The sequence below is a fragment of the Nycticebus coucang genome, chromosome 12 (genome assembly GCF_027406575.1).
Source record: "Nycticebus coucang isolate mNycCou1 chromosome 12, mNycCou1.pri, whole genome shotgun sequence".
Taxonomy (NCBI): Eukaryota; Metazoa; Chordata; class Mammalia; order Primates; family Lorisidae; genus Nycticebus; species Nycticebus coucang.
In genome coordinates this window covers 70,562,172-70,582,740 of record NC_069791.1, presented here as the reverse complement: position 1 = coordinate 70,582,740, position 20,569 = coordinate 70,562,172, and the positions used below count along the sequence as shown (strand labels likewise).

At 40.9% G+C, this 20,569-nt stretch overlaps 1 protein-coding gene across 1 annotated transcript in view; it reads right to left on the bottom strand.

The window, feature by feature from the left end:
• Positions 1-20,569, bottom strand: part of LOC128562572 (paired immunoglobulin-like type 2 receptor beta) — a 56,396-nt gene extending 35,827 nt beyond the window's left edge. The window contains exons 1-3 of the mRNA XM_053557640.1: positions 20,434-20,569; positions 19,713-20,087; positions 19,260-19,460 (exon numbers count right to left, since the gene is read on the bottom strand). Coding sequence (XP_053413615.1) covers positions 19,260-19,460; positions 19,713-20,034 — 523 coding nt within the window. The 5' untranslated portion in view covers positions 20,035-20,087; positions 20,434-20,569. The remainder of the gene's footprint in view (positions 1-19,259; positions 19,461-19,712; positions 20,088-20,433) is intronic.

Genomic DNA, 20,569 nt, shown 5'->3' with positions numbered 1-20,569 from the left:
TTCCCAAACATCACCAAAGATTCTGACACACTGCTTTCAGAGGGATATCGGACCCCGGGTCGCCTCAACTCTAACCGAGCTTCTCCAAGACACATTGTGATGAACCTGTCCAAAGTCAAGACAAAAGAAAAGATTCTGCAAGCTGCCAGGAGTAAGCGCCAGTTGACCTACAGGGGCAAATCCATCAGAGTTACCGCAGACTTCTCTAATGAAACTTTCCAAGCAAGAAGACAATGGTCATCTACCTTTAATCTAATTAAACAGAACAATTTTCAGCCCAGAATTCCGTACCCTGCTAAGCTAAGCTTCAAAATTGATGGAGAAATCAAATCATTTACGGATATACAAACATTGAGGAAATTCACCACAACAAGACCAGCTCTACAGGAAATACTTCAACCTGTTCTGCACACTGACCACCACAATGGATCAGCAGCAAAGTAAGAACTCAGAAATCAAAGGACAGAACCTAACCGCCACACTGATGCAAAAGATAAAACTAAGCAATGGACTCTCACAAAATAAGACGAATAGAATACTACCACACTTATCAATTATCTCAATAAATGTTAATGGCTTGAATTCCCCACTGAAGAGACATAGATTGGCTGACTGGATTAAAAAACACAAGCCATCCATTTGCTGTCTGCAAGAAAAACACCTGGCTTCAAAAGACAAATTAAAGCTCCAAGTCAAGGGTTGGAAGACAATTTTTCAGGCAAATGGAATTCAGAAAAGAGGAGTTGCAATCTTATTTTCAGATACATGTGGATTTAAAGCAACTAAAGTCAAAAAAGACAAAGATGGTCACTTTATATTGGTCAAGGGAAAACTACAACAAGAAGACATTTCAATTTTAAATATTTATGCACCCAATTTAAATGCTCCCAGATTCTTGAAGCAGACCTTACTCAGTCTGAGCAATATGATATCTGATAATACCATCATAACAGGGGACTTTAACACACCTCTTACAGAGCTGGACAGATCCTGTAAACAGAAATTAAACAAAGATGTAAGAGATTTAAATGAGACCCTAGAACAACTATGCTTGATAGATGCATATAGAACACTCCACCCCAAAGATAAAGAATATACATTCTTCTCATCACCCCATGGAACATTCTCCAAAATTGATCATATCCTGGGACACAGAACAAATATCAACAGAATCAAAAGAATTGAAATTTTACCTTGTATCTTTTCAGACCATAAGGCACTAAAGGTGGAACTCAACTCTAACAAAAATGCTCAACCCCACCCAAAGGCATGGAAATTAAACAATCTTCTGTTGAATAACAGATGGGTGCAGGAAGAAATAAAACAGGAAATCATTAACTTCCTTGAGCATAACAACAATGAAGACACAAGCTACCAAAACCTGTGGGATGCTGCAAAAGCAGTTTTGAGAGGAAAATTCATCACTTTAGATGCCTACATTCGAAAAACAGAAAGAGAGCACATCAACAATCTCACAAGAGATCTTATGGAATTGGAAAAAGAAGAACAATCTAAGCCTAAACTCAGTAGAAGAAAAGAAATATCCAAAATCAAATCAGAGATCAATGAAATTGAAAACAAAAGAATCATTCAGAAAATTAATGAAACAAAGAGTTGGTTTTTTGAAAAACTAAATAAAATAGATAAACCATTGGCCAGACTAACTAGAAATAGAAAAGTAAAATCTCTAATAACCTCAATCAGAAACGATAAAGGGGAAATAACAACTGATCCCACAGAGATACAAGAGATCATCTCTGAATACTACCAGAAACTCTATGCCCAGAAATTTGACAATGTGAAGGAAATGGATCAATATTTGGAATCACACCCTCTCCCTAGACTTAGCCAGGAAGAAATAGACCTCCTGAACAGACCAATTTCAAGCACTGAGATCACAGAAACAATAAAAAAGCTTCCAACTAAAAAATGCCCTGGTCCAGGGCGGCGCCTGTGGCTCAGTGAGTAGGGCGCCAGCCCCATATGCCGAGGGTGGCGGGTTCAAACCCAGCCCCGGCCAAACTGCAACCAAAAAATAGCCGGGCGTTGTGGCGGGCGCCTGTAGTCCCAGCTGCTCGGGAGGCTGAGGCAAGAGAATCGCGTAAGCCCAAGAGTTAGAGGTTGCTGTGAGCCGTGTGACGCCACAGCACTCTACCCGAGGGCGGTACAGTGAGACTCTGTCTCTACAAAAAAAAAAAAAAATGCCCTGGTCCAGATGGCTTCACTCCAGAATTCTATCAAACCTTCAAGGAAGAGCTTATTCCTGTACTGCAGAAATTATTCCAAAAAACTGAGGAAGAAGGAATCCTCCCCAACACATTCTATGAAGCAAACATCACCCTGATACCAAAACCAGGAAAAGACCCAAACAAAAAGGAGAATTTTAGACAAATCTCACTCATGAATATAGATGGAAAAATTCTCAACAAAATCCTAGCCAATAGATTACAGTTATCATCAAAAAAGTCATTCATCATGATCAAGTAGGCTTCATCCCAGGGATGCAAGGCTGGTTTAACACACGCAAGTCCATAAACGTTATCCACCATATTAACAGAGGCAAAAATAAAGAGCATATGATCCTCTCAATAGATGCAGAAAAAGCATTTGATAAAATCCAGCATCCTTTTCTAATTAGAACACTGAAGAGTATAGGCATAGGTGGCACATTTCTAAAACTGATTGAAGCTATCTATGACAAACCCACAGCCAATATTTTAGTGAATGGAGTAAAACTGAAAGCTTTTCCTCTTAGAACTGGAACCAGACAAGGTTGTCCTCTGTCACCTTTACTATTCAACATAGTGCTGGAAGTTCTAGCCAATACAATTAGGCAAGACAAGCAAATAAAGGGAATCCAAATGGGAGCAGAGGAGGTCAAACTCTCCCTCTTTGCTGATGACATGATCTTATACTTAGAGAACCCCAAAGACTCAACCACAAGACTCCTAGAAGTCATCAAAAAATACAGTAATGTTTCAGGATATAAAATCAATGTCCACAAGTCAGTAGCCTTTGTATACACCAATAACAGTCAAGATGAGAAGCTAATTAAGGACACAACTCCCTTCACCATAGTTTCAAAGAAAATGAAATACCTAGGAATATACCTAACGAAGGAGGGGAAGGACCTCTATAAAGAAAACTATGAAATCCTCAGAAAGGAAATAGCAGAGGATATTAACAAATGGAAGAACATACCATGCTCATGGATGGGAAGAATCAACATTGTTAAAATGTCTATACTTCCCAAAGCAATCTACCTATTCAATGCCATTCCTATCAAAGTACCTACATCGTACTTTCAAGATTTGGAAAAAATGATTCTGCGTTTTGTATGGAACCGGAAAAAACCCCGTATAGCTAAGGCAGTTCTTAGTAACAAAAATAAAGCTGGGGGCATCAGCATACCAGATTTTAGTCTGTACTACAAAGCCACAGTGGTCAAGACAGCATGGTACTGGCACAAAAACAGAGACATAGACACTTGGAATCGAATTGAACACCAAGAAATGAAACTAACATCTTACAACCACCTAATCTTTGATAAACCAAAAAGAACTTACCTTGGGGGAAAGACTCCCTATTCAATAAATGGTGTTGGGAGAACTGGATGTCTACATGTAAAAGACTGAAACTGGACCCACACCTTTCCCCACTCACAAAAATTGATTCAAGATGGATAAAGGACTTAAATTTAAGGCATGAAACAATAAAAATCCTCCAAGAAAGCATAGGAAAAACACTGGAAGATATTGGCCTGGGGGAAGACTTCATGAAGAAGACTGCCATGGCAATTGCAACAACAACAAAAATAAACAAATGGGACTTCATTAAACTGAAAAGCTTCTGTACAGCTAAGGACACAATAACCAAAGCAAAGAGACAACCTACACAATGGGAAAGGATATTTGCATATTTTCAATCAGACAAAAGCTTGATAACCAGGATCTATAGAGAATTCAAATTAATCCACATGAAAAAAGCCAACAATCCCTTATATCAATGGGCAAGAGACATGAATAGAACTTTCTCTAAAGACGACAGACGAATGGCTAACAAACACATGAAAAAAATGTTCATCATCTCTATATATTAGAGAAATGCAAATCAAAACAACCCTGAGATATCATCTAACCCCAGTGAGAATGGCCCACATCACAAAATCTCAAAACTGCAGATGCTGGCGTGGATGTGGAGAGAAGGGAACACTTTTACACTGCTGGTGGGACTGCAAACTAGTACAACCTTTCTGGAAGGAAGTATGGAGAAACCTCAAAGCACTCAACCTAGACCTCCCATTCGATCCTGCAATCCCATTACTGGGCATCTACCCTGAAGGAAAAAAATCCTTTTATCATAAGGACACTTGTACTAGACTGTTTATTGCAGCTCAATTTACAATCGCCAAAATGTGGAAACAGCCTAAATGCCCACCAACCCAGGAATGGATTAACAAGCTGTGGTATATGTATACCATGGAATACTATTCAGCCATTAAAAAAAATGGAGACTTTACATCCTTCGTATTAACCTGGATGGAAGTGGAAGACATTATTCTTAGTAAAGCATCACAAAAATGGAGAAGCATGAATCCTATGTACTCAATCTTGATATGAGGACAATTAATGACAATTAAGGTTATGGGGGGGGAAGCAGAAAGAGGGATGGAGGGAGGAGGGTGGGGCCTTAGTGTGTGTCACACTTTATGGGGGCAAGACATGATTGCAAGAGGGACTTTACCTAACAATTGCAATCAGTGTAACTGGCTTATTGTACCCTCAATGAATCCCCAACAATAAAAAAAAAAAAAAAAAAGACAGAGAATAGTGGCCTAGTCGAGCAGACACAGCAGTCACCCTGTGACTTAGGCAGGTGCAAACCCCTGGAGTATCTGCTTACTGCAGACAACTGACTGGGTCACAGCCCTGAGGGGCTAGCAGCGACTGGGTGTGACAGAGCTGCAAGGTGGGGAAGGAGGCATCAATCTTCCCAGACTGATCTATTTACTGGTGGCTCTTCCTGACTCCACGCAGCACTGGAGTAAGCCATTTTAGAGCAGTCACCAGACCCCTGTGATCTAGTTCCCAGGGACCTCTTGAACTCTCCCACCCGAGGCAGCTGCTGACTGAGACAATTGACTTGGACCTTTTGAACTGAGTCACTCACCTGGGGACTATCCAGGTGGTGCCCTGGGTGTGTGGTTGTAGGAAGGTTTGATTTTCCTTTTCCATTTGTTGCCTGTAGTGGGTGGGGTGACTTAATTGCTGGTATTTCTCCACAGCTGAGACTTCAACCCAGAGTAACTGTTTCACTAGGGTCACATAGAAACCAGCTGAAAACAAGACAGAACCACTTAGCCCCTCTACACCAAACAGGGCCCCAGTTTCTCAGGCCACAGCACTGTACGGGTCCTCAACAAAACACCAGAGGAAAATCAAAGGCAGTAAAACAATCATGGGGCGGAATCAGCGGAAAAACTCTGGTAACATGAATAACCAGAATAGATCAACCCCACCCCCCAAGGAAAGATACGGCAGATGTAATTGAAGATCCCATTCACAAACAACTGGCTGAGATGTCAGAAATCGAATTCAGAATTTGGATGGCAAACAAGAGTAACAAAATGGAATTAGGAATTCATGGAGAAATTCAAAAGCTGTCTCAAGAACTGAACGAATTTAAAGACAAAACCACCAAAGACTTAGACACACTGAAACAAGAATTTGCAGCCCTCAAAGATATGAAAAATACAGTAGAATCCCTTAGCAACAGAATGGACCAAGCAGAAGAAAGGATCTCCGACATCGAAGATAAAGCCATTGAACGCTCCCAAACTCTCAAAGAGGAAGAGAAATGGAGAGCAAAAATGGATCACTCACTCAGAGAGCTCTGGGATAACTCGAAGAAGGCAAATATCCATCTCATAGGAATTCCTGAAACAGATGAAGTGGCTTCACTGGGCACAGAGGCCCTTCTGCATGAAATTATGAAAGAGAATTTTCCAGACATGCCTAGAGAACCTGAAATTCAGATAGCAGATAGCTTCAGAACCCCAGCACGACTCAACCCCAATAAGACATCCCCCAGGCATATCATAATTAACTTCACTAAAGTTAATATGAAGGAGAAAATTCTCAAAGCAGCCAGGCGAAAGAAATCTATTACCTTCAAAGGGAAGAACATTAGAATGACTGCAGATCTCTCTGCTGAAACTTTTCAAGCCAGAAGAGGGTGGTCATCAACGTTTAATCTCCTCAAGCAAAATAACTTTCAACCCCGGATCTTGTACCCAGCTAAACTGAGTTTCATTTATGATGGAGAAATTAAATACTTTAATGACATACATATGCTAAAGAAATTTGCCATAACCAAACCAGCTCTTCAGGATATTCTCAGACCTATCCTCCATAATAACCAACCCAATCCTCTACTACAAAAGTAAACTCACTCAGAAACTTCTGATCAAACTCCAATTTCCACAATGGCAAAAGGATTAAAAATGCCCACTGGACTTTCGAAAAACTCAATACCCCAAATTTCACCAAACTTATCAATACTCTCCATTAATGTGAATGGCTTAAACTGCCCTCTAAAGAGACATAGGTTAGCTGACTGGATACAAAAACTCAGGCCAGACATTTGTTGCATACAAGAGTCACATCTTAACTTAAAAGACAAATACAGACTCAGGGTGAAAGGATGGTCATCCATATTTCAGGCAAATGGTAACCAGAAAAAAGCAGGAGTTGCAATTTTATTTGCGGATACAATAGGCTTTACCAACAAAAGTAAGGAAGGACAAAAATGGTCACTTCATATTTGTTAAGGGTAAGACTCAATATGATGAGATTTCAATTATTAATATCTATGCACCAAACCAGAATGCACCTCAATTTATAAGAGAAACTCTAACAGACATGAGCAACTTGATTTCCTCCAACTCTATAATAGTCAGAGATTTTAACACTCCTTTGGCAGTGATGGATCGATCCTCCAACAAAAAGCTGAGTAAAGAAATTCTAGATTTAAATCTAACCATCCAGCATTTAGATTTAGCAGACATCTACAGAACATTTCATCCCAACAAAACTGAATACACGTACTTCTCATCAGCCCACGGAACTTACTCCAGAATCGACCACATCTTAGGTCACAAGTCTAACCTCAGTAAATTTAAAGGAATAGAAATTATTCCATGCATCTTCTTGGACCATCATGGAATAAAACTTGAGATGAGTAACAACAGGAATCTGCATACACATACAAAAACCTGGAAGTTAAATAACCTAATGTTGAATGCTAGCTGGGTCAGAGATGAGATCAAGAAGGAAATTGCCAAATTTCTGGAACAAAACGACAGTGAAGACACGAACTGTCAGAACCTCTGGGACACCGCAAAGGCAGTTCTAAGAGAGAAATTTATAGCACTGCAAGCCTTCCTCAGGAGAGCGGAAAGAGAGGAAGTAAGCAACTTAATGGGACATCTCAAGAGACTGGAAATGGAAGAACAATCCAACCCCAAATCCAGTAGAAGAAAAGAAATAACCAAAATCAGAGCAGAACTAAATGAAATTGAAACCAAAAGAATAATACAACAGATCAATAAATCAAAAAGCTGGTTTTTTGAAAAGGTCAACAAAATAGATAAACCTTTGGCCAACCTAATCAGGAAAAAAAGAGTAAAATCTCTAATCTCATCAATCAGAAATAACAAAGACGAAATAACAACAGACTCCTCAGAAATCCAAAAAATCCTTAATGAATATTACAAGAAACTTTACTCTCAGAAATACGAAAATCTGAAGGAAATTGACCGTTACTTGGAAGCACGTCACCTTCCAAGACTTAACCAAAATCAAGTGGAAATGTTGAACAGGCCAATATCAAGTTCGGAAATAACATCAACCATACAAAATCTCCCCAAAAAGAACAGCCCGGGACCAGATAGTTTTACGTCAGAATTCTACCAAACCTTTAAAGAGGAATTAGTACCTATATTACTCAACCTGTTCCAAAAGGTAGAAAAAGAAGGAAGACTACCCAACACGTTCTATGAAGCAAACATCACCCTGATCCCCAAACCAGGAAAAGACCCAACAAGAAAAGAAAATTATAGACCAATATCACTAATGAATATAGATGCAAAAATATTCAACAAGATTCTAACAAACAAAATCCAGCAACATATCAAACAAATCATACATCATGACCAAGTCGGTTTTATCCCAGGATCTCAAGGCTGGTTCAATATACGTAAATCTATAAATGTAATTCAGCACATAAACAAATTAAAAAACAAAGACCATATGATTCTCTCAATCGATGCAGAAAAAGCTTTTGATAACATCCAACATCCCTTCATGATCAGAACACTTAAGAAAATTGGTATAGAAGGGACATTTCTTAAACTGATAGAGACCATCTACAGTAAACCCACAGCCAATATCATATTGAATGGAGTTAAATTGGAATCATTTCCACTCAGATCAAGAACCAGACAAGGCTGCCCATTGTCTCCATTGCTCTTTAACATTGTAATGGAAGTTTTAGCCACCGCAATTAGGGAAGAAAAGGTGATCAAGGGTATCCGCATAGGGTCAGAAGAGATCAAACTTTCGCTCTTCGCAGATGATATGATTGTATATCTGGAAAATACTAGGGACTCTACTACAAAACTCTTAGAAGTGATCAAGGAATACAGCAGTGTCTCAGGTTACAAAATCAACATTCATAAATCAGTAGCCTTTATATATACCAAAAATAGTCAAGTTGAAAAAACAATTAAGGACTCTATCCCATTCACAGTAGTGCCAAAGAAGATAAAATACTTGGGAGTTTATCTAACAAAGGACGTGAAAGATCTATATAAAGAGAACTATGAAACTCTAAGAAAAGAGATAGCTGAGAATGTTAACAAATGGAAAAATATACCATGCTCGTGGTTGGGAAGAATCAACATAAAATGTCCATACTACCCAAAGCAATATACAATTTCAACACAATCTCCATTAAAGCTCCACTGTCATACTTTAAAGATCATGAAAAAACAATACTTAGTTTTATATGGAATCATAAAAAACCTCGAATAGTCAAGACATTACTCAAAAATAAAAACAAAGCAGGAGGAATCATGCTACCAGACCTCAGACTATACTACAAATCAATAGTGATCAAAACAGCATGGTACTGGCACAAAAACAGAGAAGTAGATGTTTGGAACAGAATAGAGAACCAAGAGATGAATCCAGCTAATTACCATTATTTAATCTTTGACAAGCCAATTAAAAACATTCAGTGGGGAAAAGATTCCCTATTTAACAAATGGTGCTGGGTGAACTGGCTGGCAACCTGTAGAAGACTGAAAGTGGACCCACACCTCTCACCATTAACTAAGATAGACTCTCACTGGATTAAAGATTTAAACCTAAGACATGAAACTATAAAAATACTAGAAGAGAGTGCAGGGAAAACCCTTGAAGAAATTGGGTTGGGTGAGTTTTTTATGAGAAGGACCCCCCCAGGCAATTGAAGCTGCTTTAAAAATACACTATTGGGACTTGATCAAACTAAAAAGCTTCTGCACAGCCAAGAACACAGTAAGTAAAGCAAGCAAACAGCCTCAGAATGGGAGAAGATATTTGCAGGTTATGTCTCCGACAAAGGTTTAATAACCAGAATCCACAGAGAACTCAAACGCATTAGCAAGAATAGAACAAGGGATCCCATCACAGGCTCGGCAAGGGATTTGAAGAGAAACTTCTCTGAAGAAGACAGGCGTGCGGCCTTCAGACATATGAAAAAATGCTCATCATCTTTAATCATCAGAGAAATGCAAATCAAAACTACTTTGAGATATCATCTAACTCCAGTGAGACTAGCCTATATCATAAAATCCCAAGACCAGAGATGTTGGTGTGGATGTGGAGAAAAGGGAACACTTTTGCACTGCTGGTGGGAATGCAAATTAATACATTCCTTTTGGAAAGAGATATGGAGAACACTTAGAGATCTAAAAATAGATCTGCCATTCAATCCTGTAATCCCTCTACTGGGCATATACCCAGAAGACCAAAAATCACACCATAACAAAGATATTTGTACCAGAATGTTTATTGCAGCCCAATTCATAATTGCTAAGTCATGGAAAAAGCCCAAGTGCCCATCGATCCACGAATGGATTAATAAATTGTGGTATATGTACACCATGGAATACTATGCAGCCTTAAAAAAAGATGGAGACTTTACCTCTTTCATGTTTACATGGATGGAGCTGGAACATATTCTTTTTAGTAAAGTATCTCAAGAATGGAAGAAAAAGTACCCAATGTACTCACCCTTATTATGAAACTAATGTAGGACCTTCACATGAAAGCTATAACCCAGTTACAACCTAAGAATAGGGAAAAGGGGGAAAGGGAGGGGAGGGAGGGGGGAGGTAGGTGGAGGGAGGGGGATTAATGGGATTACACCTGCGGTGCATCTTAGAAGGGTAGATGTGAATCCTAGTAAATGTGGAATGTAAAGGTCTTAGCAAAATAACTAAGAAAATGCTATGAAAGCTATGTTAACTAACTAGTGTGATGAAAATGTGTCAAACGATCTATGAACCAAGTGTATGGTGCCCCATGATCATATTAATGTACACAGCTATGATTTAATAAAAATTAAAAAAAAGAAAAAATGATTATGGCAGGACAAGAAGTATAAACTAAGCCTACTCCATGCAAGGAAGGACTTACAGTCACCCGGTTAGGAACCAGACTGAACTACACAGTTTTTACATCAGAGAAATTTACAGCAGACAGTATCATCTAGCAACATCTTCATTATACAGGACAGACAGCTAAGGTCTAGGGCTGGGAAGGTGACTTTCTCAAAGCCCACAGCAAACTACTGGCAGAATGAGGAGGGGATTTCCTGCTCCCTACCCATTGTTTTTCTAGTTCACCACACATCTGCAATGTTTTATTCTTTTCAAACCACGGTTGCAACCTTGTAGAGCTCCAAATTTCCCCAGGCTATATCATCCCGGAATATAAACTAAGATTATAACAATAACAAATAGCATTTTCCTACTTCTTTCTTTACCTGTGATTACAGAAATTCCAGCTTTACTTTAAATTCCCTTTAAACAATCCCTGGGAGTCTCCTGGGATCAGCTCATGTTTGTTCATGAATAAAATCCTCTCTCCACTATGTGGAATCATCCTTCTGTACCTCCACCTTTATATCAGGCTACATAAACACCACAGGCTGGTCTGGGGTCAGAGCTGGGTGCTAGTCTCTGGCCAGTATTGTGAACTTGAATACAATATTTAACCTATCTAAGCCTCAAATTCTTCTAGGCCTATATTTTTCATAAAATGGGTTTTTTATAGAATTACTATACAGACCTATGCCTATTAAATTAAGTAATTTATGGTTGATTCTGATTATTTGCTATAACTCTGTACTATAAATTTGCCACGAATACTAAATTATCCATTTAATTTATGAAAAATTGCTCTTTGGGGGAAATACAGGGTTTAGGTTCCTGAGAGCCTTTGGTCACACCATTTTTGTCAAAGAATCAATACATTGCCTTGTTTTATGTGCATTTCTGTTTAGAAACACTATTTACTCTACATTATTGATTCATTAACACTGAACTCATGGGCAACAGCACTACAGCTCACACTACAGCTCATGTCTGAAGGAAGCTCATCTAACACATGCGTTGTCCTCTGGAAGGCTGATCACAGCCTCAGGCTCTTAGGGACAGCCCTCAGCACTATGCCCCCTAAGGATAAAAATGCATAAAATGTGGCACTAAATAGACTACCAAAGGACCCCTGCTTACCATTGGGAGCTGAAACAAGAAGGCAGAGTGATGTCTTATTCCATGTCATCTGAGAACATGCACACATGTGGGAGGACTTGACTTTTCCTCTGTGGTTGTCCATGAACGTGCTTCCAGTATTGGTTGGGAGTCACAAATCAATTTTATTGAGTAGGTGCATACCAAATATGTGAATAATGAATATTAACGATACATAAAAAGCTTAGCACACTACGTGCCATGAAACTCCCCAATAAATGTTAACTGTTGTTTTGGCCAAAAAAAAAAAAAAAAATTCTCTTGGGCAGTGCCTGTGGCTCAAAGGAGTAGGGCGAAAAAATCTTATAGGCACATTATAATTAACTTCACCAAAGTTAATATGAAGGAGAAAATTCTGTAAGCTGTAAGTCGTAAGAAAACCATAACCTACAAGGAGAAGAACATTAGAATGACTGCAGATCCCTCTGCTGAAAACTTTCAAGCTAGAAGAGGATGGTCATTGACCTTTAATCTCCTTAAACAAAATAACTTTCAACCCAGGATTCTGTATCCAACTAAACAGAGTTTCATTTATGATGGAGAAATTAAATGGTTTAATGACATTCACATGTTGAAGAAATTTGCCATAACTAAACCAACTCTCTAGGATATTCTCAGACCTATCCTCCATAACGAACAACACAATCCTCCACCACCAAAGTAAACTTGTGATCAAATTCCAACTTTTGATCAAATTCCAACTTCCAAAGTGGTGAAAGGATTAAAAATATCCACTGGAATTTTGAGAAACTTGATACCCAAAATTCTATCTGGCTTATCAATACTCTCAATTAATGTGAATGGCTTAAATTGCCCTCTAAAGAGGCACAGGTTGGCTGACTAGATATAAAAACTCAGGCCAGACATCTGCTGCATTCAAGAATCTCACCTGGGCAGTGCTTGTGGCTCAAGGAGTAGGGTGCCGGCCCCATATACCAGGGTGGTGGGTTCAAGCCCGGCCCCTTCCAAAAATGCAAAAAAAAAAAAAAAGCCAGAAAGAATCTCACCTTACCTTAAAAGAAAAACGGACTCGGGCGGCGCCTGTGGCTCAAGGAGTAGGGCGCCGGTCCCATATGCCTGAGGTGGCGGGTTCAAACCCAGCCCGGGCCAAAAAAAAAAAGAAAAGAAAAACAGACTCAGGGTGAAGTGATGGTCATCTATAATTCAGGCAAATGGAAATCAGAAAAAAGCAGGTGTTGCAATTTTATTCACAGATACAATAGGCTTTAAACTAACAAAAGTAAGGAAAGATAATGATGGTCACTTCTTATTTGTTAAGGGCAACACTCAACATGATGAGATTTCAATTATCAACATTTATGCACCCAACCAGAATGTGCCTCAATTTATAAGAAAGACTGTAACATACATGAGCAACTTGATTTCCTCCAGCACCATGATTGTTGGAGACTTTAACACTCCTTTGGCAGTGTTGGATAGATCCTCCAAAAAGAAGATTAGCAAAGAAATTTTAGACTTAAACTTAACCATTCAAAATTTGCATCTAACAAACATCTACAGAACATTTTATCCTAACAAAACTGAATACACATTCTTCTCATCAGCCCATGGATCATCCTCCAAAATTGATCACATATTAGGTCACAAGTCTAACCTCAGCAAATTTAAAAGAATAGAAATCATTTCTCGGACCATCATGGAATAAAAGTTGAACTCAGTAACAACAGGAATTTTCATATGCATACAAAAACATGGAAACTAAATAACCTCAGGCTGAATGATAGCTGGGTCATAGATTGAGATCAAGAAGGAAATTACCAAATTTTTGGAACTATTTTTGGCATCAATATTCACCAGACTCATTGGTCTATAATTTTTTTTCTTGTAGAGTCTTTGGCTTTAATATCAGGGTAATGCTAACCTCCTAGAATGAGCTCTCAAGTGTTCCAGCTGTCTTTTGTCATTACCCCACTATACCTATTCTTTTATCTCATCAAACTCTTGTCCCTTGATAATCCACTTTTTTCTCCAGATTATCCAAGCTCCCTGCTGACCCATCTACTTTCTGTTCTTGCTCTCTCACTAACTCCTTGACCTTTTGTGATCTGTCTTTCTGCCGTACTGAGCTGATAGTCTTGCATGTGTCCTATGGCAAGGAATGCAATTTGCTCACCAAATATCTATTCAATTCTTCCTTCTCGGTTACAGAAAATTGATTTTATTAAGAATGAGAGGCTTCCCTTACAGATAGCTAAGAGACATATGACTAAATTGTAGCCGACACTGGGGGGCAAAGCATGATAGCCAAATAGCACCTCCAGCGAATGTCTCTCCACGTGAGCACCTAATTGAACAACTATCCCTGCAAGCAAGCACCTTAAGAAGACCTAAAAATCAAGTGAGTGATCATACTACCTGTTTTAACATTATATCAATCAAAGAGGCACTGAAAAGGCACTATAAAAGATAGTCTTGCATTGTCCACACCACACCTCCCCCATTCCCTGTAGTGCTGTGCCAGCCAGCTTGCCAAGTGGAGAGAGAATCTGTTTGCCCTGGGGAGGGAGAGTGAAGTAACTGAGCTTTGGCTGAAACTCTGGGCTGCCCTGGCACATCTGCAGGGCAGAACTCTGTCATTACCTATGGAGGGAACATTTTCATCTCCCTGGCCAGAGGTAAATCTTCTCCATAGAAGCTTGAGTTCCCACTAGCACCACCACAGGCAGAAAAAGAGCAAACTGGGTCAGAAGGGCTTCAGTCCCTAGAAATTCCGGTAGTTGTGCTGGCTTGCAGGGCTTGGGGTGCACATGACCTAGTGAGACACCATCAACTATGGCCAACCCAGTGCCTGTGTCACCCCTCCTCCATCTAAAGGCAACATGGCTCATGAGGGTCTTCTTCCACTTAAGGAAAGGAAAGGGAAGGGAAGAACTCAGAGGACTCTGAGCTGCAGCTTGGGTACCACCTCGGCCACCATAAACTAAAGTACCAAGCAGACTCTGAGTACAGGCCTTGGTTCCTGAATGGTATTTTTGGACCCACCCTGGGCCAGAAGGAAACATGCTATCTTGAAGGTAAAGACCCAGTCCTAGCAGTATTCACTCTACCTGCAACTAACGAGCCCTAGGGGTTTCAAGAAATATCAGAGGTAGCCAAGTAACAGTGGTCACTGGCTTTAGGTGAGACTAGGCTGGCTTCAGGTGTGATTTGGTACTAGTGGCCACAACTCCAGCCTTCCCCAACTCTAGCAGCCTAGCACAGAGAGTGAGGGAAGAGAGTGAGAAACTTAGCCTGGTAATCCATTGAATTTTCTTGAATCTTATCCAAGCTCACATCAGGAGTCTGCAAGGGTCACAGCACTATTGAGCTTGAGGCATCCTGAATGCTGATACAGCTGCAGTGACCAGACACTTAGACACACAGACACTTAGACCACAACACTCAATACCCTTTGAGTATCTGGAAAGCCTTCTCAAGAAGGACAGGTTCCAACAAGCCCAGATGGTGAAAATTAAAATAACTAACTAACTCTTCAATGCTCAGACATCAGTGAACATCCACAAACATTAAGAACATCCAGGAAGACGTGACCTAACCAAATTAACTAATCTAAGAGTGATCAGTCCCAGAGTGATGGAGACAGGTGACCCCTCAGACAAAGAATTCAAAATAGCTGTCTGACAGATGGAGGCTAGTTCCCTTGGGGCCCTCTGCTCTTGGTGGCAGGTGTGCTGCCCCTACCCTGGGTCAGACACCTAGACCCTCGAAGCTCTTGCTATGGCTGACCTCTGGCCTGGAAGTAGTGGCAAACCTCTCTCTCAACCCTACCTCGGTGACCTGATGACATGGCCTCTCCATGGCCAGACTCCACCAACCTCTGGGTCTCCTGAATTAACCCTGCCTGGCCTAGGTAAAGACACAGCCAAGTCCAGGAGGAGGTGCCTTTGAGGGTGGCAAGTGTGTCAGGGCAGAAAGAATGGCAGTCACTTGAATGCCACCATGGCCAGTTAAGGTTTGGAGAGTTTTCTGTATGCACTGAACACTGGAGCACACTGACATATAAAGCAAATATTATCAGAGCTGAAGAAAGAGAAACTACAATACAATAATTGTTGAAGCCCTCAACACTCAGTTAAGCATTGGACTGATCATTGAGATAGAAAATCAACAATGAAACATCGGAAGTAATCTTCACCATAGACCAAAAGGACCTAATAGATATTTACAGAATGTTGTACCCAGTAGCTGCAGTATTTCCATTTTTCTTCTCAGGTCATGGATCATTCTCAAGGACAGACCATATGTTAGCCCACAAAACAACACTCAAAAAATTTAAGAATCTGAAATCATACCCAGTATTTTCTTTGATCATAATAGAATAAAACTAGAAATCAATAACAAGAGGAAACTTGAAAAAAATACAGCTACATGGAAATTTAAAAATATGCTCCTGAATGACCAGAGGGTGAATGAAGAGTTGAAGGAAATAAAAAAATTATCAAAACAAATGCAACTGAAAACACAATACATCAAAACCTGTGGTATACAGCAAGAGCGGGAATAAAAGGAAAGTTTATACAGTAAGTGTCTACATCAAACAAGTAAAAAAGCTTCAAATAAACAACCTAATGATACATCTCAAAAAACTAGAAAAACAAGAGCAAACCAAACCTAAAATTAGTAGAAAAAAAATAATAACAATCAGAACAGAAATAAATGAAATTGAAACAAAAAAAAATCAATGAAACAAAAGAATTTTTTTTGAAAAGATAAAACAGACATAGCTGTTAAGGTAGAATAACTAAGTTAAAAAAGAGAGAAGACAGGTGGTGCCTGTGGCTCAAAGGAGTAGGGCGCTGGCCCCATATGCCAGAGGTGGTGGGTTCAAACCCAGCCCTGGCCAAAAACTGAAAAAAAAAAAAAAAAAAAAGAGAGAGAGAGAAGACACAAATAAAACCAGAGATGAAAAAGGAGACCTTACAACTGACACTGCAGAAACCCAAAGGATCATTAGAGACTACTATGAGCAACTATATGCCAATAAATTGGAAAACCAAGAATAAATGGAGAAATTTATAGACACATACACTCCACCAAGATTGAACAAGGAAGAAATCAAAACCTGACCCTGTCTCTACTAAATATAGAAAAATTAGCTAGGCATTATGACAGCGCCTGTAGTCTCAGCTACTTGGGAGGATGAGGCAAGAGAATTACGTGAACCCAAGAGTTTGAGGCTGCTGAGCTAGGCTGATGTCAGGTCAGTCTAGCCTGGTCAACAGAGTGAGACTCCGTCTCAAAACAAACAAACAACCCAGAGCCTGAGTGTTTAAGTGGTGGCCTTTGCTGTCCACCTCCAGATCCTTTTGTAAGAAGAAAAAAAAAAAAATCCCAAAACAAAAATTCTACTCTGCCTTATTTATGCCACTGTTACTTTTGGCCTCTGGTGGTAGCACCTGAACACAATTCCTCACCAACACAAGTCTTTAGGGATTCTAAACCTGAAAGGTTGAATATGGCTGGGGAAACCACTCCATGTGCAATGATATACAGTTTCTTATCAGAGTTGAATCCTCAAACCCCTCTGCCAACACCCTCAGTGACTACATCACACTTTCTATTCAACTCTCCTCACCTCTTCTTCACTCACTTTCTGGAGAAAACCACTGTGGTTTTTGCTCTGCAAAAGTTTTTAAAAACTTTTTTAAACTTGAGTTTATCAATATTTTCATTCATGGCTATTTGGTTTTGTCAAACTAAGAGAGAATGTCTCTACTCTATGGTTACATAATAGTCACATGTTTTCTTCTAGCACTAGGGCTATTTTCCCCTCATTTAAATCTTTGACCTTCATGGGATTTATTTTGATATAATTTGTGAGTTAGGGAGATAATGTTATTTTTTCCTTGGATGGCTACCTAATCATTCAGCATCATTTATTGAATTAACTATCATTCTTCATAGACTAGAAATGTTAACTTTTAACCTACTAAATTTCTGCATATATTTGGGTTTATTTTTATCCTGCTATGTATAGGTTTCTCCTCTTTTTTCTTCCATTATCTGTGGAACGAGCCAGTGTTGCACTGTTTTAATGATCACTGCTGAGTACGCGCTAATGCTCCTGTAGTGTGGGCTCTGTGCTAGGATCTATACATGCCCTTTAATCATCAGGAGTACCCCACATAGGTTACCATTAATCCTATTGACATCAAGAAGTTGAGGCACACAGTATTTATATCAATGTGCCAAAGTTTCCCTAGCAAAGGTGTGAAACCAGGATCTGACTGCAGGGTCTTCACCCCTGTGCTTTAATATATTAAAGAGTGAATCTCCCTCCATTGCAGATTTTCTTTAAAGTATTTTCAAATCAATTTTGGGGGATGCTGGGATATAACTAATTAAGGCCTCTGGACTTGTCCTCTTTTTTGATCTATAAATACACCCAAATTTCTGATGGACAACTCTAGTCAGATGCCACACAATATCTCAAATATAACATATCCCAAATTAGATCATCTTTCCCCTGCAAATATGTTCTCTTTTTCTATTCCCTATTTTAATTGTTGGCTTCAACACAGCCTCATTCACCTGTCAAAACATAGGCTTATTCCTGCCCCCTTTCCTGCACATCCTTCTGTGCACTGGTATATCTGTGACAGGGAGCTAAGGACACCCCTTGGCTGTTCACATTGCCTCTGGGATCAGAGGCTCTTGGTGGTGACTTCAAGATTCTCACCTCTCATCTCCTGCTTCCTCTGCCAGCACTGAGGTTTGAAAGTTCATGGGATGGTTTCCTCCACCCAGAAGGAAAGTGAGTGGCCAGGACACCACCCTCACCACTTGCCTGGCTAATTCTCTTTATTCCTTGAGTCTTTTTGCCTATGTCACTTCCTCTGGGAACTCCTCTCTATCTCTCCTCGGTCCCAACTGTGTTAAATGCCACCATATATCTTTCTCAATTAAGCAGTTTTGTGGCAACTACTACTCCCTTCTCCAAATTGAGTTCCTTGAAAGTAAAGTCTGTTTTCGTATCTTCAGTTTCAACCCAGGCCCCAGCAAGTGGGCAGTCAACCAATGCTTGCTGAGCTGAGCCAACCTTCCTTCCCTTCTGTTCTCCAGGGTCAGGGGCGTCCCAGAGCAGGCTCTCCCCTCCCCATGAACCAAAAGGTCAGGATTGATGAGAGATGACCAAGTCAAGAGAAGAACTGGGAAGTGGTCAGATGACATGGAGAGGGATTGGTGTCTCTCAAACTTTACTGTGCACAATCTTCACTTGAGGAGCCTGCCCAAGATGCAGATTTGCAAGACCTCAGAGTCTGACTTGGTGGGTTTGAGGGGAGCCCAGCAGCGCACCTTTGGTGATTCTGCTGCGGGAGGGATCTGATAAATACCCAGTTGGGAAGCCTGGGGAGAGGGCAGGTCCTGGGCCACATACCTTTTCTTCTTTTCCATCTGAGGAAGACTGTCAGTCCCAAAATGACAGTTTTGAGCACAGAGGTGGCCACTGCCACCCTGAGTGCAGTCTCCAGACTGAGGGGCTGAGATCCTGAGCAATGTTTGTCCTCTGTGACTGTGATACCAGCTGTGGTGGCTCTGCTGGTCTTGTTGGTGGGGCTCTGCATGGTGGTCCTGTCAGCTGGGGAAAGATGAGAAATAAGCGGACTCTCTCCTGGAGGTGTGGGGCATCTGGGTGAACCTGTGGCATCCTGTTGTCTATGTGGGGGAATATTGGGGACAGGGGAGCCAGTCTCAGAAGCTTACACAGGGAGAGGAGTAGCAAGGTGAAATGCTACAAGCTTAGTATCCAGAGGACTTGGTTTAAATTTGAGGACATTTGTCACCAAAATACTGGGCTGGGCAAGGTGGGTGTTAGGACAGTTGGACTCACCCAGGGTGATAGTGAGATTGGTGCCCTGGATGGATTGCCACAACAGCCAGCCATCTCTCTTTGTCTTCAGGTGGACTCGGCAGAAGTAAAAAGACTGGTCCTTTCGCCCCAGGTTGGAGATCCTAAGGAAGCCAGACTTCTGATCCTCTGTCCAGTTCAGGTAGATCCGGCCCTTGTAATCCTTGTGGATGAAATGCGGGGTTGTGTTGTAGAAGAACTCCCCGTGGAAGTGTCTCCGTCTCCAGAATATGCTCAGGTTGGGAAAAGCAGCTAATTCTCTGGGGTAATAGAAGGAGAAGGGGATTTGGATGGAGCCTCCCATGGGGGCTGAGAGGCGTGCAGATTGGTCGATCTGATAGAATCCCGCTGAGTCACCTAGAGGAGGGGGGGACAGAGAGAGAGAAGTGTGTGTGTTGGGGGGAAACATTGAAGACACAGTAGGACACAAAGAGGGTAACTGCAGACCTCTGGCACCTTCTCCCAGATAGTCATGTGGTAAATGGTAGGACAGACCCTCTGGCCTGGGTCTCCCGTGCTTTAGACAGAGGGGAGGAGAGAGGGGGAAGGTTGGGATAGACATACCCCTGTGGGGATAAACCCTCGTTGGTTGGGGCTGGGAGGCTTGGCTGGCCCCTCCAAGACTCCCCTGCTCTAGATGTCCCACCATTGTCCCTCCTGTGGTATGAGCAGAGCCCCCACCAGGCTTGTCCTGGGCACTCACCAGTTCGCAGAAATGCTGGTTGATGGCAGCAGAAACAGGGGCAGCAGCAGAGACCAACCCATGGCCTTGATCTCCTCCAGGGGATGAGAAGGCAAACAGAGCCCTCAAGGCAAGAAAAGGGGCCCTAAAGAGGAGC